We start from the raw sequence: 27,886 nt of genomic DNA, 5'->3' as shown, positions 1-27,886 counted from the left end.
TATTTGATATATCGGGTGTTAGTATATGTCAAACTGCAGCCTTGAAATTATTGTATACATCTTCTATTTTTTCCTTTGGATTACTAAATTCAAAGTATCTTTTTGCAATATATTGTCTGGTCTGTTTAAATTGCAAGGACCATTTTTATCATACCTCTGCATTATTTATGGTCTGGAGAAGAACTTTGGAGGCCATTTTTTCCCCCAGGCTCATATGATGAAGTTAGAGTTTCAACTGGATGTAATAGAGAACTCTATAAAGTTTTCATTAAATAATCTATTTCAAAATCCATTGTACTTTTCTTATCTGTATGTAAATGCATTTCCATTTGTTACATTTATCCACAACAGCAATCTGAGTGAAATAGAAAGTCGACTTCCAAAAGGAAAACTAATTACTCTCTGCAAAAATGAGTCTATTCTGAAATGGATGGGTAACTGTGACCATGTGATGTACCAGGCTTTGGTGGAGATTCTCATTCCTGACGTCCTTAGACCTATTCCTAGTAAGTTAAACACAGATAACATTTCATAAGACTGTCTTTTTTGTTTTATGTGGTGAGATTTTTGTGCCTCATGTGAAACTTTTGGGAATGATTTTGAAGGATCTAAACATATATTGTGTCATCTTTCCTTAACTGTTGAATAGAAAGGTGTACTGGAGTTGATGTAAGCATTGTATATAAAGAAAAGCAGAGTGGATGTTTCATTGTATTTAGGAAAGCCTATAGAATTTTTAAGAATATATTTTCTTATGAATTATTCCTTTTTTAACTGCAAATTCTAAGTTTTTATTAAAGATAAAAATGGCTTTCTTTATATACTAGCTCTAGTCTAATTGATAGCTGTGAATGCACTATGGCCCTGAGCCTGTCCAATAATGTCAAGACAGTCTTTCTGTTGACTTCAGTAGGCTTTAGTTTAAGTTTTTTATATATAAGTTCTAGCTGTTAAAAAAAGTAAAATGTATATGCTTTGTCATTTTATTTTTGGATAATTAAACATTAATGTCAGTGGCTGCTAAAACCTTATCAGTTTTGATACCTATTAAACTAACATAACACTATCAAACATCTTAAGATTTGTTCATTGTTCCAGTCTATTATAGTTTATTTTCTATTTCCAGTATGAAGGACTCATTGATTGATTCTAATATTATGGCAAACTGACTGTTATCAGGAATAGAGCATTCTTTTCAAAGCTGATTTTATAGCTCAAGCGTGGTATTTTTTTACTGCTGCTTTTGGTAATAAATGATTTTTAAATTGTTTTCCAGGAAGGATGAATTATTTTTAAAAACATTTATTGCATGTTTTGTATGTTGTGTTAAATCTTAAAAAGTAATTATAATTACATATATATAATATATAATATTAAAATAAATTATAAAAGAAATACTAGGAACCAACAGGGAGACACCTGTGAAATGCCACAAAGGAATTAGGTTGTATTCCTCTAAAAAGCCGACAAGGTTGATAGGTCCACTGAAGTGCCTCCATAGCAATGCATGCAGTATGGATAACAGACAGGAAAAGATGGAAGCTTCTGTGCACTTGGAAAGCTGTGATTTAATACCATCACTGAAACATAGTGGGACAAATCACACAACTGAAACACTACAGTCAATGGCTATAAACTGTTCAGAAAGCACAGGCAAGGAAGAAGGGGTGGAGGAGTTGCCCTCTATATGAAAAAAATGGGTTGACTGGAGAGAGCTGTCTTTGAAAACAAGGGCTGAATGGGTTGAGACCTTTTGGGTAAAAATAAGTGAAAAGCCAACAAAGGAAACCTCGTGGTTGGTGTTTGCTACGGGCTGCCCAATCAAGGGGAGCCTGTTGATGAAGTGGTTTTACTTCAGCTACAGGAAGCATCACACTTGCAGGCTCTGATCCTCCTGGGGGATCACCCTGACACTGTCAGTCTCTCTTCCTGTGTGTGCTGGTTTTGCATTAATTGACATTTGGTGAGGAGGGAAGAAACCACTCACGGAAATTATTTTTCTGAGAGCAGCTGCTTAGAGCTTCCTCAGTGCCTAGCAAAAAGCAATAGGTGGCTATCTCTGAGAATTGACAACCTATAAAACCATTTAGAAGGTAGGTCCACCTCTGTGAGATCCACATTTTAAAGACAGGCAAGCCTGGGAAAGCTCTATTTTGCTTCCGGCTTTGAAGAGGTAACTGGGCACTGGTCGGGCCGGCCCCGCTCCGCCGTGGCCTGCTCAGCCTGGCCAGGCCGGGCCCCAATCGTAGCCGGGCGGGGAACGGAAGGCCACGGGGCCCCGGCTGATGCTGGGCTGGGCCGCGGCTGCTAACATCTGGCGGACACTAAGCCCTGCCTTGCTGCTGGCCCGTGCCAAGCCGGGGTCCGCTGGGCCCCAGGGGCAGCTACGGGCCAGGTCAGACGCCCTCTGCCGTGGCTCGTGCAACCCCAGTGGCTGCCGGGTGGAGGGAGGGGAAGCCATCGGCCCACAGATGAAATTGTAAGAAGCAGAGGCCAGAGACCAGCCATACAGCCAGAGTAGCCGCCACCATTCTGGCCGGTCCCCCTGGGATCTTGGCACAGCTCCAGCATAGCCTGAAATCCATCACTGTGACTACTTCAGCCACTGCCTGGCAGAAACCATCATGACCATCCGCAAGCCTGGGCGAAATATTAACTCTTTCACTACACAGATGAAACTTGCAAAACATTGATCCTGTCTCAAGTATAGAAAAGGACAGAGTGATGACACATAGAAAACAACATGAAGACACCAAGGTCGGTAAAGAAAGAGTTAAGTGCCAGATAGAAGGAGAATGAAAAGATGCCTTAGTATTGAGCTGAAAGTTATTTTAGTAAGGCCATAAAGATGGACTATGATACACTAGAATATCCCCTTTAATTAATGAGAAAGTATGGGGAGATGAAGTGTTCAAACTAAACGTGAGCAGAGGCATCCATAATGAGGCAAAGCAGATGTTGAAGTAGCTGTGATCCCATGAGAAGCTTGAACAGAGAGAGAGAGAGTGATGAATACCCTTTTCCCCCCCAGGGAAAGAAGAAGAAAACCTCTGTTCCCAGAGATGAAGATGATATCATAGATAGATAAAGAGAACCTTTGCTTTTGAACAGCTCATCCTTAAAATAATACCCCATAAGTTGACATAGCTCATTAACTCAGCTGTAAGAAGGCTGCGAAAATGGGAGGAACTTCAGGATTGCAGATTTTCCAGGCGGCTGCTATTCTTAAAAATTAAAAAGCCATGAGAGAACTGTTTCTTGTGAAGAAGTCACTATAGCATAGTGAGAGAAACTCCTCTCCCTACAAGAACTGATGAAAGACTGTTATAGAGGTGGTAGCTGATTGAAAATCCCAGGTTTTGTCTCTAAGTTATCAGTTAAGAAAGAAAAGAAGTTGGTCAGGGGGAGGAAAAGTGTTCTGAAGGTTTTATTCTGATTCTTATTATTCTTTTAGTTCTGTTAATAAAGTTTCCTTTGTACCTTTTAAGATTTGAGCCTGCTTTGCCCTCTTCCTAATTAATATCTCACAGCAAGAAATAAATAAATAATTATAGTAGGTGCACTGGCGATTTTAGCCAGTGCTAAACCCACCAAAGTATTTAGTGCATTAGCCGGGAAACTCAAATTAGCGAACTTAAACTACAACACAAAATTGGTGTTTCCTCCCATTTCAAACTAAAACCGCCACACCACATCTTTCAAGACACTGAATTTCCAGGTAGGGACTGGGGGAAAGAAGTCCCTCCCTTCATGGGAGATCAGGTTTGTGACCACCTGAGGAACCTGAGCATACACCAGTCCATGGGATGACAGGAGGAGCTGGATGTCATTGTGCAGCAAGAAAACTGTGACATAATTGCCATCACAGAAACATGGTGAGATGACTCACATGATTGGAGTGCTGCAATGAATGGCTATAAACTCTTCAGAAGGGACAGGTGAGGAGGGAGAGATGGTAGGGTAGCCCTGTATGTTAGGGACTGTCTCAGTTGTCTGGAACTTAACGATGGTATTTATAGGCTTGAGTGTTTACTCAAGAATCAGGGGCAAACCCAACAAGACAGATATGGTGGGAGTCTAATATGGACCACTCAACCAGGATGAAGAGGCAGATGAAATATTCTATAAACAGCTGGGAGAAATCTTAATAATCACTAGCCCTTGTTCTTGTGGGACACCAGCTTATCAGATATCTGCTGAAAATACAACATAGCAGAGAGGAAACAGTCTAGGATGTTCCTGGAGTGTCTGCAAGAAAACTTCCTGACATAACTGATGAGAACTCAGGAAGGTGCCCCGCTGGACCTGCTGTATGTGAATAGTAATGGACTGCTGGGTGATGTCTTAGGCAAAGTGATCATGTAATAACATGTTGCTGTAGGACACGCAATGATTCACACAGACACGGCTCCCGTATGACAGGGAAAAAACTGGTTTTATTCTTACAACTTGAGTATTTATAGATTCTCAGCAATGACCAGGGATTGGATAGTTAGGTTACCACCTTTCCAATCACACTGGTCGTGCAAGACGTCCATCAAAAGACATGTATCAGAAAGAATGTATACATATCTATGTTTACAGTCACTGTCCTGGGAAAGTTCTTAGAAATTATGTAAACAAGATCAAAAGTCTTAGTTTTCAGGGTGACACCTGACCCTTTTTGTCTTTAAAAAAGAAAAAAGTAAAAGAAAATGAACAGAGAAAACGAACAGCATTCTAAACAATCAAAGGGAAAATTAACAGAGAAAATAAACAATGCTCCATACAATCAAAAGGCTGTAATCTCAGGGTGATATCTCACCCTTTTGTTATTACAAAAAAATAAAAGTGAAAACGTGTCTAACATCAACACCTGCTCGTGGATTGGCCATCGGGGTGATCACTCACGTCATCCGCATCTGAGTCATCATCTGATGGCCCATCCATTTGATGACTTGCAATTTGGTCACAGTCTCCAACATGCTCATTGGCCGGATGCTGCCTCTGCGGTTGCAGGTCAGGACGAATGCACTTTGCAGGTACCCAGCGTACCCCAGTATCTGTGGATACACACGCATACCCATGCCCCGAAGCAATAAGGTCATAGGGACCCTCCCACTGTTTGGTGATTAGATTCCTCACTCGAACCTTTGCTCGAGGCTGATGCGTCTCATCCAAAGCCCACAAGGAAAGGTGATGGTTCAATATGACCGGGTTACTGGAGTTCTGCGGCACAGTGAAGTGATTGAGGGTATATAAAGCTTTTTACAACTGACTGTGAGGGGGTCTCACCCTGCATTCCCCGTTTCTGCGTCTGTAAAACCCACTTTAGTGTACCATGAGCACATTCTACAATAGCCTGACCTGTTGGAGAATGAGGGATACCAAACTTGTGTGACACACCCCACAACTGCAGGAACTGCCTCACCTTCTGAGAGGCGTAAGCAGGACCATTATTGGTCTTCACAGCAGAAGGTATGCCCAAGACAGCAAAGGTCTGCCTTCAGTGGGCAATGACATCACAGGTCTTTTCTCCTCTGTGAGCGGAAGCCCACATTGCAAAGGAGAAAGTGTCCACACTGATGTGCACATACCAGAGCCAACCGAACTCAGCAACTTGGGTGACATCCGTCTGCCAAAGCTCCAAGGCCCTAAGGCCCCTGGGGTTTACCCCTGCCGGCAAAGGCGCAGCAAGCACGTGACAGTCGTCACAAGACTTGACAATGTCATGGGCCTCAGCAGACATCAACTGGAATTGCTTCCCCAAAGTATGTGCATTCTGGTGGAAAAACCCATGAGATGCCTTGGCCTGGCCGAGCATGTCAGGCTGAGGTGCAACCCATGCAGGGTTAGCCAACTTGTCAGCCCTCGCGTTACCTTCTGCAATGAACCCTGGTAAATTGGTATGACTCCTCACCTGCAGAACATAATATGGATGCACCTGGGCCTGAATGGCACACAACAGAGCCTTCAGTAAATGAAAGAAGGCAGGATTGCTGACCTCCTTCAAGACTGAATGACCCAACCGCTGGGCTATGTCGGCCACATAAGTGGAATCCATGACCAAATTGAAAGGTTCCTGGGAAAACTGAAATGGCATGACAGGAGCCCATAATTCCACCAATTGGGCTGACCCAGCCTCATGACTGTCCAAAACCTGCCACTCAGATACATCCTTCCAGGTAGCAATGGCCTTCCCAGTCCTCCCCGAACCGTCAGTAAAGACAGTGGGTCCTTGCATAGGCTCCTGACTATGTTTGGGCCGCAAAGAAAGTTCAGTCAAGTTTGCCACTTGCAATAGCTTGTGGCTGGGCAGATGATAGGTGATCTGCTCAGAAAAATTCTCCAGAGCATTTTGCATGGAAAATACTGTTCGCAAAGCTCCAGTCAAAATCTTCCTGCGTTACTGGGAGCACAATCATCACAGGATCCGCACCCATCAATTACAAACATCGTTGTCAGCATTTGATTATCAAACGAGCTATCATCTCAAACAATGCAGTTGCTGTTTTCTGTGGCTGATGGGACAGAAAGACCCATTCCAGGACATGCAAGAGATTGGACCATTCATCATTCCATTGGCCAATGATACCTGTGGGATGCAAATCTGGAGTGGTAATGAAAACAGTGACATTAATGGAAGGACCAATGCAATAAACCTGATGAGCAGAAACTGCTGAACCTCCTCCAGCACCTGCTGTGCCTCTGGGGTCAGCGTCCAAGATGACTTTAAATCAGAGTCCCCCTTTAACAGACTAAACAAAGGAGACAGTTGTGTCATGGTCAGTCCCAAATAGGGACGCAACCAAGTAACGACACCCACCAATTTTTGGACATCATTCAGTGTTTTCACTGAATGCACAAATTTCACCTCCTGATGTTGGAATGTTCGTTTTAAAATTTTGACCCCCAAATACTTCCAAGGAGGTTGTTGCTGAACCTTTTCTGGAGCCACTTGCAGCCCATGAGAGTGCAAGGCAGTGAGCAACAGAGGCTGTATCCACTGCAGTTCATCCTGGGTGGGCACAGCCACCAAGATGTCATCCATATAATGATAGAGATGAGCATCAGGAAACTGCTGGCAAACTCCGGACAGGGCTTGAGCCACATACCATTGGCAAATGGCTGGTGAAGTTCACGTGCCTTGCGGCAAAACCCTCCATTGATATCTCTGTGCAGTCTCAGCATTATTGACAGCTGGCACCGAGAAGGCAAATTTCATTCTGTCATTGGGGTGCAAAGGAAATATAAAGAAACAATCCTTCAGATCCATGATGAGAACTGGCCAGTCATTGGGAAGCATGGTGGGTTACGGCATGCCAACCTGCAACGTCCCCATGCTTTTCATCACAGCATTAACTTTCCGGAGGTCTTGCAGCAACGTCCATTTCCCAGACTTTTTCTTGATACAGACAACAGGAATGTTTCAGGGACTGGTTGAAGGCTCCAGATGACCCTGGTCCAACTGTTCTTGAACCAAATCACGGAGAGCGACTAGCTTATCGTGAGGGAGGGGCCACTGGTTCTCCCAAACAGGTTTGTCTACTAGTCACCGTATAGGAGGCATTGGATAGTCTGCACCCTTCATTACAGTGGCCCCCATCAAAAATCCATCCCAATACACGCCCCCCACGCAGCCAGAACATCCCTCCCCCAGAGAGTTATCCATGAGTCATTCGTAACGTACGGCCAAACCATGGCCATGTCTCCCTCCGGGTTCTTGACGAACATGGGCCTCCGGCTCATGTAGCATTGTGCCGCTCCTGTCAGTCCCGTGACCAACGTCTGCACCGGGTCCAAGGGCCACTCTGAGGGCCAATCATGAAGCCTGACAATCGTGACGTCTTCACTGGTGTCAAGAAGCCCGTGGAGGCTAACCTCTGATGGTGTCTCACCAGGGATGGACAGGGTGCACACCCGTTCAAGATGATCCTTGGCTGTCAGGATAGTGGTCCAGTGAACCTGAGGTGGCCCAGTGGACCCGAAGCCACCATCTCCCCTCAGCCGGTTCTCAGCTCTGCGAACACAAGACTTAAAAGCACAAGTTAAACAAGTCTAGTCCCTACAGGGATAGTGACAGGGGCGGGGGGTGAGCGTGGAAACCATGGCATAAATCCACCCCATGAAATCTGAATCAATGATTCCTAGATGCACAATGATGACCTGAGCAGTGGTACTAAATCTCCCCACAAGAAGAGCACACATGCCCTCACTCACTGGGCCAAAAGCATCCAAGGGAACCCTGTACCTCCTGCAGGAGTCCAAGAGAACTGTAACCGCTGTGCAGACATCAAGGCCCTCCGAGCCACAGGTGCTGGCTACGAGGTGGCCAAGCAAACCTCCATTGGCTCCAGGGTGTGAAGAGAGACTTGTGTCTGAGTGCGTCTCCCCGTCCCGCTCGGTTTCCCATTTCCCTAGCCTGACAAAGGCTGACCATTGGCATGGAATTTTGCCTTGCACACATTTGTCGAGTGATTTGGCCTCCCACACTGGGCACAGTAAAACAAGTGGGGGGTCTCCCCCTGCACTTTCTTCTTCTGCTTCTTGCCAGCTTGAGCATTTCCCTGCTGTTGCTGCCCACCCTGCAGCGCCACCCAAGCTGGCCGCACAACTGCGCCCACAGCAGGTGGCTCCTCAGCAGCGACACCTGCCTGTACACAAGCCTCTGCCATGTCTGACAGTTAGGGATCCCCAGGGAGTGCCCCAATGATCCTCCTACACATGGCATTGCAGTTAGACCTCGCGAAGCTCTTGAGCATGAGCCATCTCACCTCACGATCCTGCACCTGCCTCTCTACAGAAGCAGACAGCCAATTCGCAAATCGCAGAAAAGATTCGTCAGTCCGCTGGACAACAGTCGCAAAAGACTCCTTTGGGGCGGCTAGTTCTATGGTCTGCACCAATGCTGCCATGCCTGTCTCCTTGCATTGCTCAAGCACCAGGGGGTCAAGGCCAGCTTGCCTACTAACGTTAGCAAAGCCGTCCCTGCCCAGCAGAGCATCAGATCCGACCACACGCCTAGGATCCCGCTGACCCAAGGCAGTATTCTGCTATACCACCCGACATGCCAACCGAGCCCATTGAGATTCAAACATATCATATTCAACCAGCTGAAAAAGAATATGGGCTAAGCCCCGGATGTCATAAGGCATCAAGACATCACTGACCAGGCCTCGAAGGGCCTGCATAACTTCAGGTGACCCTAACCCATGTTTTTCAGTCGTCTCACAGACATTCGCCAAGGCTTTCCACGATAACGGCTGATGGACCTTCTGAATCACAGGGAACATCTGATAACCATCTGGAAGGATGGCCTCGCCTGCACCATCTTGTCCCACGGGCTCCCCCGAGACAGGACCAGGCACCCGGTTGGAAGCCATCTCAACAGTGCTCAGCATCACAGCCGGCATAGCACCAGCAGGTTCAGAGGAGTCAACCCCGCCTTCCAGGGGGCTATGCCCAGAATCGTAGCCAGCCATCTCGTCAATCTTGGCCTTCACTGCTTCCCAAAACCGCGTCTGGTCCCACGGTTGCACGGTTGTTTGTCAGGGAGGTAAAGTCCATAGGCCAGCTGAAGAAACTCCACTAGCTCGAGACCCCTTGCCCCTGGAGGCCATTGGAGCTTTTACAGCCATATCACCGCCTATGCCCAAAGTAAACAACACAGGGCTCGCATCCACCCCAGATGACCCAGCCACGGGAGACAGCAGAGGCATCCCTGCCCCAGCTGTGGGCCCAGGCAGCACACAGGAACTGGAAGCAGGGCAGGGTGAAGCTGGCTCGGCTCTGCCCTCCCCCAGCGTGGGGGGAGGTCGAGGCACAGGGAAGGGTGTGGCTCGGGGAGCTGCGGCACCGCCCTGTCCCGCTGCCAGGGGCTGTCCCGAGCTCGTGGGAGGAGGGGCATCTGGCACCGCCCCCAGTAGGGTCTCACTGGTGACGCACAACCCTAGAGCTGACACCAGCTTCTCCGTGTGGAGCAGCCTGGGCACCCTGTCCACTGGGACAAGCTCCAAGAGAAAGTCAATCAAACCCCCGTCCTCCAGGACAGAGCCCGCTCGCCCCTACGTAGCAGTCGGCGCAGGGTTCGGGCCCTCCCCATCAGCTACCGTAGGATATGGTACAGCCCCACTGCAATGAGGGCATGGGATCGTCTCTGGCTCTGCCTCCCGGGGCAGTGCAGGCCCCTCCCTGACAGCTCTCCCTGCTTTTGTGCTGGAAACGCACACAGGAAAGGCGATTCCGCATCGGCCTTCCACCTCCCGGGCACTGGGCCAGGCGGGGCCATACTCAGCAGCTCCCCGGAGTCCCCAAGAGCCTGCTGGTCGGAGCCCAGCCTGCCAGGAGCCTCAGCAACCCCAGTGGAGCCAACCTTGGGATCTGAGACACAGTCCTCCCCCAGCCCCGCGTCACACGGGGAAGGGGAGAGCGCCTCGCCTCCCAAGCTGGAATTTATGTCATCCTCCTTGTCCAGCTCAGAGGATAACAGCCACTGAATTAGCAGAAGAGGACCAACAGTCCTCCAGAGCACAGTCACACTGTCTCCAAATCACCAAAAGCTGAGCTATTTTTGCATTATACCCTGCGGTCATGGCCTGAATCAGCGTGGTCCCTAACGCACTCCAAGACTGACTTGAAAAAGCTGTCTCAACCATAGGGAAAAAACCCTCAGATTTTCCATAACTATACAATCGCTGAAAATCAGCATCTGAAACATCGATCCACTTTTTATCTAGCAAATCATGCCAAAACTCCATAAACCAGAGTGTCCGTTGGAGAGAACCCAAGCAAAGCAATGTTGCTGCAAGTTACCTACCTCGACACTATTACCATTATCTGCAATGTCACTTCAGCGCCACCAGATGTCGCTGTAGGACACGCAATGATTCACACAGACACGGCTCCCTTATGACAGGAAAAAAACTGGTTTTATTCTTACAACTTGAGTATTTATAGATTCTCAGCAATGACCAGGGATTGGATAGTTGGGTTACCACCTTTCCAATCACACTGGTCGTGCAAGACATCCATCAAAAAATGTGTATCAGAAAGAATGTATACATATCTATGTTTACAGTCACTGTCCTGGGAAAGTTCTTAGAAATTATGTAAACAAGATCAAAAGTCTGAGTTTTCAAGGTGACAATAACAGTTTTAGATTCTCAGACAAGTAAGGAGGGGTGACAACAGAACTGCTGCCTTGGACTTTCAGAGACCAGACTGGCCTGTTTAGGAGACTGGTTGAGAGAGTCCTTTGGGAGGCAGTTCTGAAGGACTAAGGAATCCAGGAAAGCTGAACATTCTTCAAGAAGGAAATGCTAAAGGCGCAGGAGCAGGCTGTCCCCAGTTGGTAGTGATGTGGTGGAGAGCCTCTGAGTGAGGCTTAAGGGGATGGAAAACAAAGGAGATATTATAATGGGTGTTTATTACTGATTGCCCAGCCGGGATGTAAGCAGTGATGAGTTATTCTGTAAGCAATTAGGAGAAATCTCTGGATCAGTAGCCCACATCCTTATGAGAGATTCCAACTTCCCAGACATCAACTGGGAATATCCTGCTGTGATGAACAGGCCTTGGGAAGTATTGAAGTTTGTGGGAGGTAACTTCTCATCACAAGTACTCTGTGAGCCAACTAGGAGAGATGCCCTCCTAGACTTGTCATTTGTGACTAGAGAAGGGCTCTTGGGAGACGTGATGGTTGGTGGCTGTCTTGCCCATGGTGATCAACAGTTGGACTCAATGATCTTAATGATTCTATTATCATGGAATGTTTGAGTTTAAAATTTTCAGTGTAGTGAGAAAAAAACATCAGCAGAGTTGCTACACTGGACTTTAGGAAAGCAAACTAAGCTATTAAAGGAGATACGTAGCAGAGTACCTTCAAAATCTGCTTTGAGGGCTTAGGGATCCACAAGTTCTGGTCAGTTTTAAAAGGTATTTAAAAGACATATAGATGTGGTGCTTAGGGACATGGTTATTTGCTTTCTTCTAGTCCTCATGAACTTTCCCTGATCATCATGTCCATTCAAAGATAATTGAAAGTGGCCTCACAGTGAAATCAGCCAGCTCCCTCAGCACTCATGGGCGCATCCGATCAGGTCCAGGGACTTATGCCTCTCCAATTTTTTAAATGTTTCCCTAACTGGGTCATCCTCTACTGAGGAGAATTCTTCCTTGCTGCAGACTTTTCCTCTGGTCTCAGAGGCTTCAGATTCCTGAAGGTAGTCCTTACCAGGAAAGACTCAAGTGTAGAAGGCATCCTGTACCTCAGCCTTTGTCATTAGGTTCCTTGCCCCCATTCAGCACCAGGCCCACATTTTCTATGGTCTTAATTGTTTCTGCTGATGTACCTGTAGAAACCCTTAATGTTGCTCTTCAGTTTCAACTCCAGGTGAGCTTTGGTTTTCCTAACGCCATTTCTGAACACTTGGATAGTGTCTCTGCATTCCTCCTGGGTCATTTGCCCCCTTTTGCAACTCCTGTGTGCTTCTTTTTCATGTTTTAGTTGTGAGTTCCTTGTTCATCCATGCAGATCTATCACCTTTGCTTGATTTCCTGCTCATTGTGATGGACCATTCTTGAGCTTGGAGGAGGTGATCCTTGAATATCAAACAGATCTCCTAGATCCAGAGTTCTCTCCAGGACTGTCTTCCAAGCAGGTCTGCACACAGGCCAAAGTCTGCTCTCCTGAAATTTGGAGTTTCTGTCCTGCCATTTGCCTTTTTCCATCCTCTCAGTATACTCAACTCCACCATCTCATGGTCAATGCAGCTCAGACTCCCCCCCAAGCTTCACATCATCAACAGTTTGTAAGAATTGTATGAAAAGTTTCCTTGTTTGTAAGAATTTGGTCCATCAGTGTCTCCTTTTCAGCCCTGTTTTGCCAATTACAAGCTCTCTCTTTTCCATAACACCCTACTTACCAACTCATTCCAGTACTCCTTCACTTGACTGTGGGTCATCATCTCCCTCCTCCGTTATTTCTAGTTTAAAGTTCTCCTCATCAGGTTAGCCAGCCTGTTGGTAAAGATGGGTTTTCCCCACTTAGTCAGGTGGATCCCATCTCTAACAGTCTTCAACCTTTAAAGAAGAGTCCCCATAGTCATAAAATACAAATACCGATTGTCATTGCCAGCTCAGCAACCAACTGTTGATGCACAGGATACTTCCATTCCCCCTCAAGCTCTTGCTTTTCACTGGAAAGACCAATGAGTAAACTACATGGGTCCCCATACCCTTGACCATTGCCCCTAGATGCATGTAGTAACACAATATGCTCCAGGTCTCCTCTGGCAGTATTGGTGCCCATATGAAGATTTGCAAGGAGTAATAATCCAGGGGTTGGACAAACCTTGGCAGTATCACCACAGCATCCTGTATCCAACCCCAGCAAGCAGTAAATCTTCCAACACAGCAGGTTAGGTTGGAAGATGTGGGCCCCAATCCCCATAGCATGGAGTCTCCCATTATTATCAGTTATCACATCCTTCTAGTGCTGCTGCATGGCTCAGGCTTAACTAGCTCTTGGACAGAGTTCCCAGACCCTCATCTGCTGTGAGGATACTGCATCTGTTCTTTGTTGGAGATATGCAGGTGAAGCAAGAGCCTTCTTTCTGTTTCCAGAAGTCACAGTCTTCCAGCCTTTGCCATTTCCTAATCCAATTAGCACAGACCATCTGATCCTCCTTCAATACAGCTGAGACTTCAGGCTGCAGGGTCTTGAAGAAGATCCAGTAGATCTCTTTCTCACCTTCTCTGATACTGCACAGTCTGCTGATCTCTTCCTGCAATTCCTTGGCAACACAGGTCCTGTTCCACTGCACACCTTCTGTAGGCAAGGAAGCTGTCCTACTCTTCCCCAGCCTTGGCAAGAGACTCCAAGGTCTTGCTGTATTCTGAGCTGCATCTTCCCTCAGAAGTTCGGTCTGGATTGAGGCCTCTGACATTATAGGGATAGTTGCTTCGATGGCTGGAGGTGGTACACTGTGACACATTAACACCATTGCTGAGGACATGAATGCTGTTCTCTCTTCTGACACAAGTACTGCATCTGTTGTCTGCCTCTGTTAGCTATGCTGTAAGAAGCAACTCAGGAAAATATTTGTAGAAATACCCCATCATAAGCAGGTTTCTTTTTTCTTTTTTTTCTGGATAATCAGAAAGGTACCAACAGCAGCTGGCCAAAAAAAAAAAAAAAAGGGAAAATGTGTTTAATTTTGTAAGGATGCAAACTGATAATTCTATTTTTGAGTTTCATCTTTTTTCTTTTCCTGATTTTCATTATTTGGGGAAACCTACTCTTGCACATACCTTCCTAATAAATATTACAATAAAAGAAATTAATAGTGAAGAAAATTTTTTGAAAAGCAAGCTCCAAGTAAAATTTGGTTAGTTGAAAGTTTTGTGAAAACATTTCAGTGGCCACAAAATAAATTAAAAACTACTGTGTGGGAAAAAGACAAATTTCTTTGTTTAAAAAGAAGTCAAATACTTCAGTCAGGAGTAAAATTTATTATTATCTAATGATTCTAGCAAAAGACCAGAGCCACTGTATATTAATGGCAACAGATCCTTTCCCCTGAGAATGGCCTTTTTATCTCTTCAGAAGTGACAGGATGGATAGCACCAAACTTGTTTGTGAGTTCCTCTTCCAGGCAGAAAAGTTATTTTCAAGATATTTTTCATGTTGTATCTGTCAATTTCAGCAATTGCAAATACCAGAAAGTCTGCAAAATCTTGTTATTTATGTAGAATAAATATTTCAGATGAGAAACCCAAGCTTTTTGAAGGCTTATCCAAAAATGCATGTTTTACTTTTAACTTTTTTTGCTGTATCATTTAATGTGTGTTTAGTAACACTTTGCAAATTATCTGAATGAGCTTTTTTTTTTTTTTTTATTCTGCAGGTAATAAATTAACATGAGCAAATGCTTTGTTAATTAGCAAGTGCGTACAAAAATATTAATGTAGAAACATGTGGGTTAAATGATTGACAGCGAAAAAGAGTGTTTGTTCTTTGCCTGGAAACCTCAAGAAAGAAAAAAGAAAAAGCCCATTCCATAAAGCTAATTCAGAAGTTTTATAAGTCCAAATTAAATTTCAGATGAGCATTCACATTTGGGGACAGTTACATAAACCAGTTATCACTACAAAGAAAATAATGCTTTAAAATATAAAATATTTATTTCTTTTTAAGCAAATTGGCTAACTTTGATAGCAGAAGTTCTTATTTACAGGATTCATCAATTACTCAAGCTGAAAATGGGCACTTTTCATATTAGGTGACTTCCATGAGTAATTCATTCTTACTCTACCAAATGTGCTGTTTTGCCTCATAAACAAAATCCACTGTTTACTTGCACTGTTTCTTCTTAGATGTAGCAAAAAAAATAAAAATCACTTATAGATAGTAATGTTTCCCTTTTCTGTTTTTTTTTTCTTCTTTATTACTGTAGCAGCATTCATTCTCCACCACTAAATTTTTGCACCAGTATGAGCAATCCTACCTTGTTTTTTTAATACATTCTTATATATTCCTTATGGATACTGTTGTTGAACATTGCACATTGCATTTTGTTCTTCAGAACTAAAAGAAAAACACGTTGGCAATGGTTCAGGGTACTTCAAGAAACTGAAGCATTGCAATAATTGTCGCTTCCTGTGGGGTTTTGCTCTTTAAAAGCAAAATCTCTTAGGCAAAAACTGATGGCAGAAAATTCATGATGGAAGCTTTCAGGAGATAGGAAACAGTTACAATTACTGATGTACCTGTAGGAATGCCAAAGAGAATTTTCACTGTAGATCATAAGTTTTTTTAAGGGGTCTCAGGTGAAGCGGTCAATTCTGTTTGTTAAATCAGAAGCTAAATAATTGTTACATAATATAGAATCAAAGAATAAATTAGGTTGGGAGGGACCTCAGGAGGTCTCTAGTCCAACCTCCTGCTCAAAGCATGGTCAATGCTGAATTCAGACTTGTTTGCTCAGGGCTTTACCCTGTCAGGTCTTGAAAAGATTTAAGGATGGAAACTACACAAAGCTCTCTGGGTGACCAGTTGCACTGTTCAACTGTCTTCCTGGGTTGCTTTTGCTCTGCTTTGTTGTCCCTCTAGCAGATAGGGACAGCTCTGCTGTTCAAGTCCCTCATGAAAACTGGAGCCTGTAAACATGAAGCTTATTCCAGTTACCTGAAGGAGATCTGTATTGGCTTTACATGGCAAGCTTTTGGTAGAGGTGGGGGAGTGCACAGATGTCTTCTATGAGAAGATACCAGAAGCTGTCCCCATGTCAGAAAGGGACACTTTCAGCTGGCTCCAAGATGGACCTGCCGCTGGCCAAAGTCTGAAACAGAGACATTAGTAGCATCTCTGTGTTAACATGTTTTAAAAAAGAGTAAAAAATGCTTCACAACAGCAGCCAGGAGAGAGGAGTGAGAATATGTGAGAGAACCAACTCTGCAGACACAAAGGTCAGTGAAGAAAGAGAGGAGAATGTGCTCCAGTTGCTGGAACAGAGATTTCTCTGCAGCCCGTGGGGAAGACCATAGTGAAGTACATTGTCACCCTGCAGCCCATGGAGGATCCCACACAAGAGCAGGTGGGTATACCCCAAAAGAGGCTGCAGCCCATGAAGGATCCCACATGAGAGCAGGGTCCTGTCAGGAACAGTGGTCCCATGGAGAGGAGCCCATGCTAGGGCAGGTTTTTTGCTGGAACCTGTGACCTTGTGAGGAGACAAATGCTGGGATAGTCTGTTTTTGTAGGACTTCACCCCATGGAAAAGACCTATGCTGGAGCAGTTTGTGAAGAAATGCAGCCTATGGGAAGGATCCATGTTCAAGAAGGTTGTGAAGGACTGTCTCCCATGGGTGAGACCCCATTCTGGAGCCGAAGAGGGTGAGGAAGAAGGAGAGGCAAAGTGTTATGAACTGACTACAACCTACATTTCTTGTTGCCTTGGGACACCTGGGGGGAGGAGGTAGAAGAGTTGGGAGTTAAGTTGTTCCTGGAAAGAAGTGAGGGTTGGAGGAAATTTTGTTTAGATTTGTTCTTATATCTCACTCTCCAACTCTGATTGGCAAATAAATTCAATTAATTTCCCCAAGTTGAGTCTATTTTGCCTGTGATTGCAATTGCTGAGTGATCTTCCTGTCCTTATCTTGACTCATAAGCATTTCTTCTTATTTTTCTCCGCTGTTCTGTTGAAAAGGGAGAATGATAGAACAGCTTGGTGAGCACCTGGCAGTCAGCCAAGGTCAAGCCACCACGACTTCATCTACTTTTTCCTTATGAGGTAGGCTGTATCAGATATCCACAACATCACCCATGTTGTTATGTCATCTAACCTGAACCCTTAAGCTCTTAACTGGCTTATCATCCATCCCTAGGCAAAGCTCTATGCATTGCAGCTCCTCTTTCATATAGAGCACCATCTTGGCTTGTTTCCTCTAAAGGTTCTATATCTATCCATTGCAGCACTCCAGACAATCCCATAGTTATAGTTGCACAAAGTCTAGTTGGAGGCCAGTAAATAGCAGTGAACCCCAGAGGTCATTACTGGGTCCAACACTTCAGTGTCTTTATTGTTGATCTGGATGATGGGGAAAAGCATACCCTCAGCAAGTTTGCTGATGACGCAAAACTCTGAAGAGTGGCTGATGCATCGCAGGGTTGTGCTGCTATCCAGAGGGACCTTGATAGGATGGAGAAATGGGATGACAGGAACCTCATACAGTTCAACAAGGGGAAGTGCCAAGTCCTGCCCCTGGGGAGGAACAATCCCATGTGCCAGTACATGCCAAAGGGGCCAACCAACTGGAAAGCAGCTTTGCAGAAAAGGACCAGTGGGTCCTGGTGGGACACCAAGTTGAACATGAGCCAGCAGAGTGCCCTTGCTGCAAAGAGGGCTAATGGTATCCTGGGCTGTATTAGACACAGTGTTGCCAGTAGGTCCAGGTAGGTGATCCTTCTTCTTTTTTCAGCACCATTTGAGTGCTGTATACCTGGAGTCCTGTATCCAGTTCTGGTCTCCCCAGTACAAGAGTGACATGGACATATTGGAGAGAGTCCAATGAAGGGCCATGAACTGGCACTGCTTAACTGTCCTCAAGGTGAAAAAAATTCTATCAAGTCAGGATCTATCTTTTTTCAGTTTTTGCTGTGTTTATCACCCTCCTGCCATGCATCATTGTGAAGAGGCTGAGTCTGTTCTTGATATCTTGTAGGTATTGAAAGGCTTCTATTAGGTCTCCCCTAAACTTTCTCTTTTTCAGGCTGAAAAACCTAGTTGCCTCAACCTCTTCTCATATGTGCTCCAACTCCATGGCCATGTCAGTGGCCCTCTACTGAACTTGTTACAGTTTATCAACATCCTTCTTGTAATGATAGGGATCCAAACCTAAACTGGATAAGTCTCTGCACCAATAAATGCAGTAGTTCTCAATGTGGAATATTTAAATACTGAAGATGCAAAAGGTTTCAAGAGAGGCATCTTGCCATCCTTTTAATTTTATTTTTATTCTTTAATGTTTAGGTGCCTTGACTCAAGCCATTCGCAATTTTGCAAAAAGCCTTGAAGGTTGGCTTTCCAGTGCCATGAACAATATTCCACAGAGAATGATACAAAGCAAGGTAAACAAATTTGACTGCAGTTTTCTTCTCTTTCTGCAATTGTACACTAGATGTCATTCAAGATCTAAAAATAACAGCATTTTAACTTTTATGCTAAATGTCATATTTAGATTGAACTTCAAACATGAACCATGGGGTTGGAAATAACTTTGTTTGGCCAAAAAATAGTAGGAAAAACTGTATTTGTTCCATTATATGTGAATTGCAATATCTGAGGGCTCATAAATTAATACAGCAATTTTAGAATTAAAATAGACAAAACAGAAGATTGGTTGATAATACAATGTGTTAAGATAAATGGATTTCTTCATAGGTTGCCACTGTAAGTGCCTTTGCCCAGACTTTGAGAAGATACACATCTCTCAATCACCTGGCTCAGGCAGCTCGGGCTGTGCTTCAGAACACTTCTCAGATCAACCAGATGCTCAGTGATCTCAACCGGGTGGATTTTGCCAATGTACAGGTACCTTTAGCTTTAAAACCCAGACTTTAAAAAAAAATATTTCCACACATTTTTAAAAATTTTATTGTTAGTTCTTATTTTATCAAGAAAGCAAAGTGGGAACATTTTTCTGATCTATATATGTAGTGATTCAGTCAAAACTTTCCAGCTTCTGCTTTGGCCATAAGAAAAATAGAACCTCAGAAACATTATCTATTTCCATTTTCTCTGAAGGCTTCTTATCCTTCAGACCATGCATTCTGCTAGTCTTTATTTAATGCAGATGAAAGTGTAGACTACATGCGTTTTTAGAATGAACAGCATGAACAGTACCTGAAGATGAAATCTTGGATGACATAGCTTCTGATCTTTCATTTAAAAATATTGTTCATAGAGCACTATTTCTAGTACAGATGGTTTAATTATTTTTAATATGTTTCATATTTTTGTTTAAAATACAATGTCATTAGTATACTTTCTTTATTGTTTGTGCTTATATTTCCAACCTTTCCTAAGTAAATGGTTAGAACTAGTTTCCAGTTAACTGTAAAACATAAATTTATTATTTTTTATTTGGTTAAGAAAAAGGTTTCTCTTTTATCTCCTTCTTCTCCTTAGAAGAAACAAGTTTTTTTTCTCCTGTTCCTCAACTAACTTACATGGCCCAGATTCCTGGTAGTCATACATTTGTCTTCTTTCATGAACAAACATTTTAAAACATTTTAATTTAAAAGAAGTTCAGAAGTTCACTAGCACAGTTGAATTATTTTTGTTTGTTGCAAAGATCTTTAACTGAATAACATTTAACACAATATAGTTATATTGTGTAATAGTGTGTAAACTACCTAAGATTTAGTATGTAACAAATATATGGTATATTAAAATTTGTTCTGTGGTAAGATATAGAGTCTATGAAAGTTGAGATGTTAACTTGGCATGTGATAGCTAGAATTTAAGAATATGGTCTTTGTTAAATCAGTATTGGTTTTCTCAAATTTCATTTAACAGAAGTATCCATATTGGTGTTATTAAAACTTTAAAATTTAATATAATCATATTCCATGATAATACTGTGAATTGCTCTTTATTGTATATAGACTGTGTTTGTCCAATTGTGTGCTATTTATATTACTCATTAGGCAATATGTAATATATCACAGACTGTGGATAAACACAACAATCCTTTTTTGTCTATAAAAGAAAGCTCTTTTAAAGTGAGGTTATTAAAAAATGTAACAGAAATTTTATTTGGTCTTAAGATCTTTGTCATGGTTTAGGAATGGTATTCCCCAATTTAGTGTTCCCACTGAAACACCCTAGACCATATGCCACTCACTCACTCCTCTCCTCCCTGTATCAGGATGGAAAGGAGAACTGAAAGTACAGAAGGTAAACAACATGGGTTGAGATAAGAACAATTAACTAGAAACATCTGTGAGATAAGAAAACAAACAGTAATGGCAACAATATTAATAACAAAAGTGTATAAGTGAGCAATTCACATGGAAATGTTCACCACTACACCAAATAGAGCCCAGAAATACTCAACCTCTGCCACACTACCTGGACCTGGAAGGGACCCCTTTCCCCATTCCTGGAAAATTACATGAGATAGTATAGAATAACCTCTGGGTCTTAGACATGCCCCCTCTTGGCTACAGCAAAAATGAACCCTGTCCTGGCCAGAATCAGGACATCATCTACCCCTACACCTTCCAACTATATACATACATACATATATATGTGTGTGTGTATATATATATATATATGCATATATACACAATCACAGATATCGCTGCCATAGTCAATGGCCATCCTTCCAAGATGTCTATTGAGTTCATTTAGTCCATGACTGTAGGTTCTATCCATCCTAAATGTCTTCCAGGGCAGGAGAGCTGGTGTGCTATTGGCTGGCTGCAAGCTGCATCAGGAGCTCATGACTGGTATATCTGGAGCACTCCATCCTCATTGTCCATGGTAGTTATGACATACAGTGGCAGTGTCATTCAGCAACCAGTATTATACAGTTCAACATTGCAGACTGTTCTCACCCAAAAATCAAATCTCCTTGAGGTACAACTTGCCTTGATCCACCTTGTCCTTCAATAACTTCTGCAACTTGCCATGTAGGACTCCATATGGCAGCTTTCTATTTTCAATGGATCCTTACAATATGGCAGGAACTGTCAGTGAAGAGACCGTATCGCTTTTCATTTTCTGGTAGCCAATTATATGGTGGGGCCTCCTCAGCATGTGTCACCTTCTCCTCCTTCTCCTCCTTCTCCTCCTTTTCCTCCTTCTCCTCCAATAGTCCAAAATTTCCACCTTTTGGCCAGTTCATGATGACTTTCAAGATCCCTGGGTGATTGGGGTTTCCTATTCAAGCTTGCTGTGTGATCAGCTCAACCCACTTACTCCATGTCACATCAGTGGCCTGATGTGTTGAAGGGATTTTTCCTTTGAACATCCAGCCCAGCACTGGCAGTCAGGGTGCCAGGAGGAGCTGTGCTTCAGTGCCAATCACTTCTGAAGCAGCTCAAAGCCCCTCATAAACTGCCAGTATCTCTTTTTCAGTTGGGGTGTAACAGGCCGTAGATCCTTTGTATCCCTGACTCTAAAAACCTGGAGGTCAAACTCAAGTCTGCCCTGGTGCTTTCTGACAGAGGCTCCAGGAAGGATCATTCTCCCTGGCTGTGGTGTAGAGCACATTTTTACATCCTGTCCTGTCCTGATTGGCCCAAGGGCTACTGCATGAACCATCTCCTGTTCAAAAGCTTGTTGTTCAGGACCCCACTTAAAATTGTTCTTGTTTCATGTCACTTGATAGAGAGGATTTACAATCTGACTATAATCTGGAATATGCATCCTTCAAAAACTCACAGCACATGGGAAAGCCTGTGTTTCCTTCTAGCTGGTCAGTGGGAACATAGCTGCTATTTTGTTGACCACATTCCTTGGAATCTGATTACATTAATCTTGCCATTTTATTCATAAAAACTGAATTTCCTGTGCAGGTCGCTTGATTTTACTTTGTTTTATGGCAAAACTGGCCTTCAGGAGGATTTGGATTATCTTTTCTCCTTTCTCAAAAACTTCCTCTGCTGTCTTGCCCCACAGGATGATATCATCAATGTACTGAGTGTTTTGGAGCCTCACCCTTTTCCAGTGCAGTCTAGATCAGTCCTTGGCAAATAGTGGGGCTGTATTTCTACCCCTGGAGCAATGTTGAGAATGAGTGTTTTAAGTTCACTTAAAGAATCACCAGCAAAGGTTTAATATAAAAAGCCACATCATGACAAAGTTCATTGGCAAGATTCACTCTATTATTTAATACATTGTTAAAACACAGAAAAAAAGCAAAAAAAAAAAAAATCCAAAATCAGTCAATCCAAATCAAAATAAACACAAAACTATCTATGTGGAGGCTGGGGCAGGAGGAGGGGGAGACAGTGATAGGAAAGGGTAAGGATAAAAAAGGAATATAGAAGACAATCCTGTTGAGTCACAAGCTTCAAAGTAGACTCCCATGATAAACTAAGCCCTGGACTTGACCAACAGCATTTCACTTAAACTTAGCAGCATTTAATTTTAATAGTACTTAACTTAAACTCAATTGATAAGTTAAGCAATTTAGTAAAGGATTCATAGAGAATTTCTATTGGAAAACTGCTCAGACTATTCACTGAGTCTTCACAGAAGTATAGCGAACGTTGTTTATTTCTATCTTTAGCACACTTTTATAGGGTCTGACAAGGTTTGCGAGGCTTAACAAGCTACTATTGGTTAACGCCTCGGTCCGCTTCCACGTCTTCCCGCTGCACAGATCTGCTGAGCTCCCTTTGCCTGCAAAGGGTCCCTGTTCAGAGTGCCAGGTATTGGAAAACCACTCAGACTATTCACTGAGTCTTCACAGAAGTATGGCAAACGTCATTTATTTCTATCTTTAGCACACTTTTATAGGGTCCGACAGGGTTCGCAGGGCTCAAAAAGCTACTATTGGTTAACACATATTGTTTTACATTCTTTTCCAAGTATACAATACCATTGTTTTTCTTTATTCTCACTGTTGCAGGAGAGTTTCAAGGACACTGCCTTTAATATTGTCGCCTGGATTGAAAGCTGGGTCGTGTAGACTGGCTTTTAATAAAATATCATGCTTTTACTCTGTTAAAATGTTTCTCTACAAATTTGCTATACTAAAACAATAATTTACTTGCAGTCCTAGCTTAGTTACAAATCTTAAGTACTTGGAAATCTAGGAGAACATTCCTGGAATATTTGCTACAGCATACGCACATTCACATGTACAAAGATGGTACCTGTGAAAAAAACCCCTCGAATTCAGTGAGATACTCACTTCAGATGCCATTGCATCTTCTCAGTGAGTGAAAGATTGACTCCTGAGGAGTGAGGATATCAGCCCAGGATCCATCGTTGTCATTTGGTGATCCTCCGAGTATAACAAATTTGAGAGTTCGCTGGCTCTGAGAGGCCCTACTCAGAGGGACATTGCTGGTCACAGCCTGCTGCAGTCCAGGAGAGCTCAAAGGATCTTACTTTGGACCACTGTTTGTAGGGTCACAAGAGCGTGGACTTTAGTAGTAATAATTTTCTGTCCTGGCTGCAACTCAGGTCAGAAACTTTCTTTGAAATCTTGATTAAAAAAAAATTATTCTGTAAGAGCCTGAGACGAGAGATGTGGGACATCAGGCATCTCTTCAAAATGCTGTTTATTGTCTAGATGATTTTGCAGCACTCATGTCGTGGGTAAGAGAGCCACACCTCAAGCTGCCAGCTCCAGCTTATAGGCAAGCCTGAAGCCCCTTTAGTTCTGGTTACAATACAATATATATTTTTCTTTGCTGAGCATCTTAATACAACCAATCAGCATCATACACAATACCTTTACTATTACCTATAGCTTATCATAATTACTATCATTACCATATTATGGTCATTACTATCCAACCACATGAGTTAAGTGTGTTAGTTTAAGCTTAAAGTTGTTTTTCTGTTTTCTTGCAGCGGAAAATTCTTAGACCTTTTTTCTACTTGCTACATCAGCATGTTTGTTTGCCTATGGTATCTTCTGCTTTTCCTAAGACCTATTTCTGCTTGGTAAAAACATATTTTTTGTTTGTGGTCAACATATCCTTTGTTCTAGCCGTAAAACCTCCTTCCAGCTTGACTTAACCTTTGCTTTCTTAGTTGTCCAGTAACGACTGGCTCAGCAATTCTTACTTTAGACATCTATTATTCTTCTATATCAAAACTTACTTCCATCTCTATTCCACTTTCAGATTCCACATTCAGAGAGCTTTCTGCTAAGCATACATATCTGTGAAGCTCTCTTGCCAAACTTTAATCTTTCCCAACATTATTCCACTTGGGTTGTTATTCAGGCAAGAAAACTAAGTTTCTGAGGCTGTTCATTAAAAAACAGAAGCTCATTAGACAGCATAGGTTCCTGGGAACAGACAGTGTTTTTGATAAGATCAAGAGGAACTGTTTGTGAAGGCTCCTAACAAGCATTTCTCAGATCATAATGCGGGCTGGTGAGGGGGGTATGCACCACCACAGGCAGTCGTTTCCAAGTGTACTGGACACCCCTCCAGGTGAAAGCAAACTGTGGCTTGCACTCTGCCACTAAAGGAATGGAGAAAAATGCATTAGAAATATCGATGGTGGCACCACTTTGCTGCCTTGGACTCCAGTTCATACTGAAGTTCCAACATGTCCAACACAGCAGCACTCGGTAGTGGTGTGACTTCATTCAGGTCATGATAGTCCACTGCCAGTCTCCACTCTCCACTGGGCTTACACACTGGCTGGATAGGACTATTAAAAGGTGAGCAAGTCTTGTTGAGTACTCCCTGACTCTCCAGTTCACAAATCATCTCATGAATGGGGGTCACAGAGTCCTGGTTGGTGCAGTGTTTTTGACAGTGCACTGTTGTGGTAGCAATCGGTACCTGTTGTTCTTCAACCTCCAGGAGTCTTACAGCAGTAGGGTCCTCTGAGACACCAGGCAAGGGATTCAGATGTTGAATTCCCTCTGTCTCCACATGTCACAGGATGAGTGGGAGCTTCAGACAAGCCCTGCTTTAGCCTCAGATTTTGGCAGGAGTTTAAATTTAAGGAATCACTCTGGCCCACAAGTTAGAGTAATGGCGAATCAGGTCTGTTTATAAAAATGAATTATTTATTAAACAGACAAGAGAGAACATGAAAGACCTTAATCAGTTACTTAATACACAATATAAAACTAAACTACTAGTAGATTACAGCATAACATAAAACAGTGCATGATATCAAGGTACCTATATTAATGCTAGCAAAATAAATAGTATTGATTAGGAGTCAAATGCAACTTGCCACTAAAATGATGATAATGTACACAGATTTCTTCACTTAACCCCTTGGGAGTAACTGCGATGCAAGCATCCCTACTTATGGGAGAAGCTCCCCACATTTTCAGGAAAATGTATAGAGGATTTCTGCTTTGTGAAAGTTTGGTGTGGCTGTTATAGTCATAAAGTGAGGTGTCTCTTGGTCAGAAATCCAGCTTATTGTCGTGGTTTTAAACCAATAACTAAGAAAATTACTTATTTCTTGCTGTGAGATATGGATTAGAACAAGAGCAAAACAGGCATAAAACTTAAAAGGAAAAAAAAAAGAAAGTTTATTGACAAACTACAATAAGAACACCAGAATAAACTTCCAGAAAAACCTTTTCATCCCCTGTCTACCCACTATTCCCTTGTTCACATGACAAAAGAGACAAAAACTTTGGAACTTTGATGGTTAAAACAGTCCCAATTCTTGCTACAGTCTTTTCACCAGTCTTTATAGAGAAACAGAAGTTTCTTCCTGTTAATTTATGGAGTTTCTCACAAGAAAAACTATTTTTTGTTATAGTTTTCCATTGCTCTAATGTTAGCTGCCCAGAGCTGCTGTTATTAGAGCCCACTCCTCCCATTTTCACATCACTCTCAAGTGTGTATGGGCCATGAGTCTAGGGATGGGATTTTTAAGGATAAGTTATTCAAAGGCAAAAAGTCTTCTTCATCTGTTTCTGTGAGCTTCACTAGAAAACAGTTTTCTCATTGCCTCTCAAGGCTTCGAATCTTCCAGCACTTCACTGTACCATAATTACTCTACTTTTTTACTCAAAATTTACACTTTGAACACTCTATTCCTCCCTATTTACTGTCATGAATTAAAGGAGTGTTTTCAAGACCTTATTGTCCATTTCCATAGTTTTAACAGAAAGATATTTCAGCTTAATTAAAGCATCTTCTTAGTTCTCTACCTTTTCTGAAGCTTCTTTTCTTTCCTGTCACTAGTAGTTTATAAAGTCTCTTTTCATGTTGATCACTCTCTTTTTCTCTGTCTGGATAAAAAGATTAATCCGCAAGTCTCATCTGGGTAATGAAAGAGTTAAAATCTTGCCCAGGCTGTTGTAGGTAGTTCTGTGGCCTCGGCCGGTGCAGGAGCTGGAGCCGTCTGCGATGGAAAGTTCCTCATGGCTGCTCTGGAGAGTGTAGGCGCCGCGCCCAGCCCGCTGCAGGTCCAGAGCCTCTCTCCTTCTTCACTCAGCAGTTTCTTTTCTGAATTTAGTTACAGCAAAAAACCTGCAGCCGAGCCAGAGATCGGCTCGGCCCGGCCCGGCCAGAGCCCGGAGAAAACCCCCTCCACAGGGCCCGCATCTCCCGGCCGGGAGACGCTGGGCCCAGCCCAGTCCCCGCCCGGCCGCATGGCCTGGGCAGGGAACGGGAGGCCTGGAGCTCTGCCACCCTTCCCAGCCAGGAAACAAAGAGAACCAAGAGAGCTCTGGTTTTACACTTTAAGGTAGGGTTCACAAGTTGATCCCACTTTTCAATGGCCTAAACTGCTGTCAATTCTCAGCAATGACCGATAATTGGTCAGGAGAAAAGACTCCAGGCAGTTCCCAGCAACTTAAACTTTCTTAAAGGTAAAGTAACTCCATGACACTTATCTTCCAGATCTCACTTCAACAGTAAGATGTGTATTGGCAGTTGGGAGATGCCAGACCAATATTAACCCCATGGCACCAAAATAACTCACTACAAGACAGCTTACCCTGCTTGAGTTATCTGACTGGTTCACAAACAACAGATAAGCTCTTGTTATGAACGCACTCAAGAGAGTGATATGGTAAAAAAATTTTATTAATTACAGCAAGCAAGCAATAAGCAAAAATCAGCGCTGGGCGGCAGGGGAGTCTCTGCTCCATCGGCTGCCACGCTTCCGATTTCCGTGTCTTCCCTTTTAAGTGGTCCGACTTCCGGGTTACGTGTCCTTTCTCGGGTGTCTCTGCGCATGTGCCTCCGGTCACTGGTGGTCGCTTTCTGCCTTCTGGTGGTCGCAGGATGAAGATCAGGAGTCTTCCTCTTTTGACCTTTCCTCACTGTTCTCCTTTTAAGGCTTATCTGAGTGGCTTAACTTTCTGGAATTCAAGAGAGCTTGCAAGGCTGTTCTTATAATTATACAGGCGTCAGCAGCAGCCTTCAACCTCATCCCTATTACACAAAGCATAGTTTTGCAAAGCATCGTATCTTACACGTTTAGGCGAACAAAAGGGTTTCTATTTATTACAATTCCCCCCTTTTTCTATTGCTTACTTTTGTTCGTTAAATCTTTGTAGTTTTGTTTGACATAAATGAATTTTATCTGGGGGCACATTTCCCACACATTTTCCTTTTCCAGTGACTCGAGATAATGTTATTCCTGGGGTGTCTTCTCTTCCTGATTTCCATGAGCAGGCGGCAGGATTAGTGCCGTTTGCTCTTTTTGGTTCTGCTATGGAGCCTATG

The 27,886-nt window shown here is 43.3% G+C and overlaps 1 protein-coding gene across 1 annotated transcript in view; it reads left to right on the top strand.

Annotated features, from left to right (window-relative positions):
- The window catches only part of LOC148183277 (transcription factor RFX3-like), a 252,407-nt gene that overhangs the window by 185,464 nt on the left and 39,057 nt on the right, over positions 1-27,886 (top strand). The window contains exons 11-13 of the mRNA XM_088061502.1: positions 352-506; positions 18,510-18,607; positions 18,921-19,070. Coding sequence (XP_087917628.1) covers positions 352-506; positions 18,510-18,607; positions 18,921-19,070 — 403 coding nt within the window. The remainder of the gene's footprint in view (positions 1-351; positions 507-18,509; positions 18,608-18,920; positions 19,071-27,886) is intronic.

The sequence above is a fragment of the Pseudopodoces humilis genome, chromosome 12 (genome assembly GCF_049639895.1).
Source record: "Pseudopodoces humilis isolate 2021_Gansu_Grassland_sample_001 chromosome 12, ASM4963989v1, whole genome shotgun sequence".
NCBI classification, from domain to species: domain Eukaryota; kingdom Metazoa; phylum Chordata; class Aves; order Passeriformes; family Paridae; genus Pseudopodoces; species Pseudopodoces humilis.
This window is presented reverse-complemented; position numbering and strand designations above follow the sequence as displayed.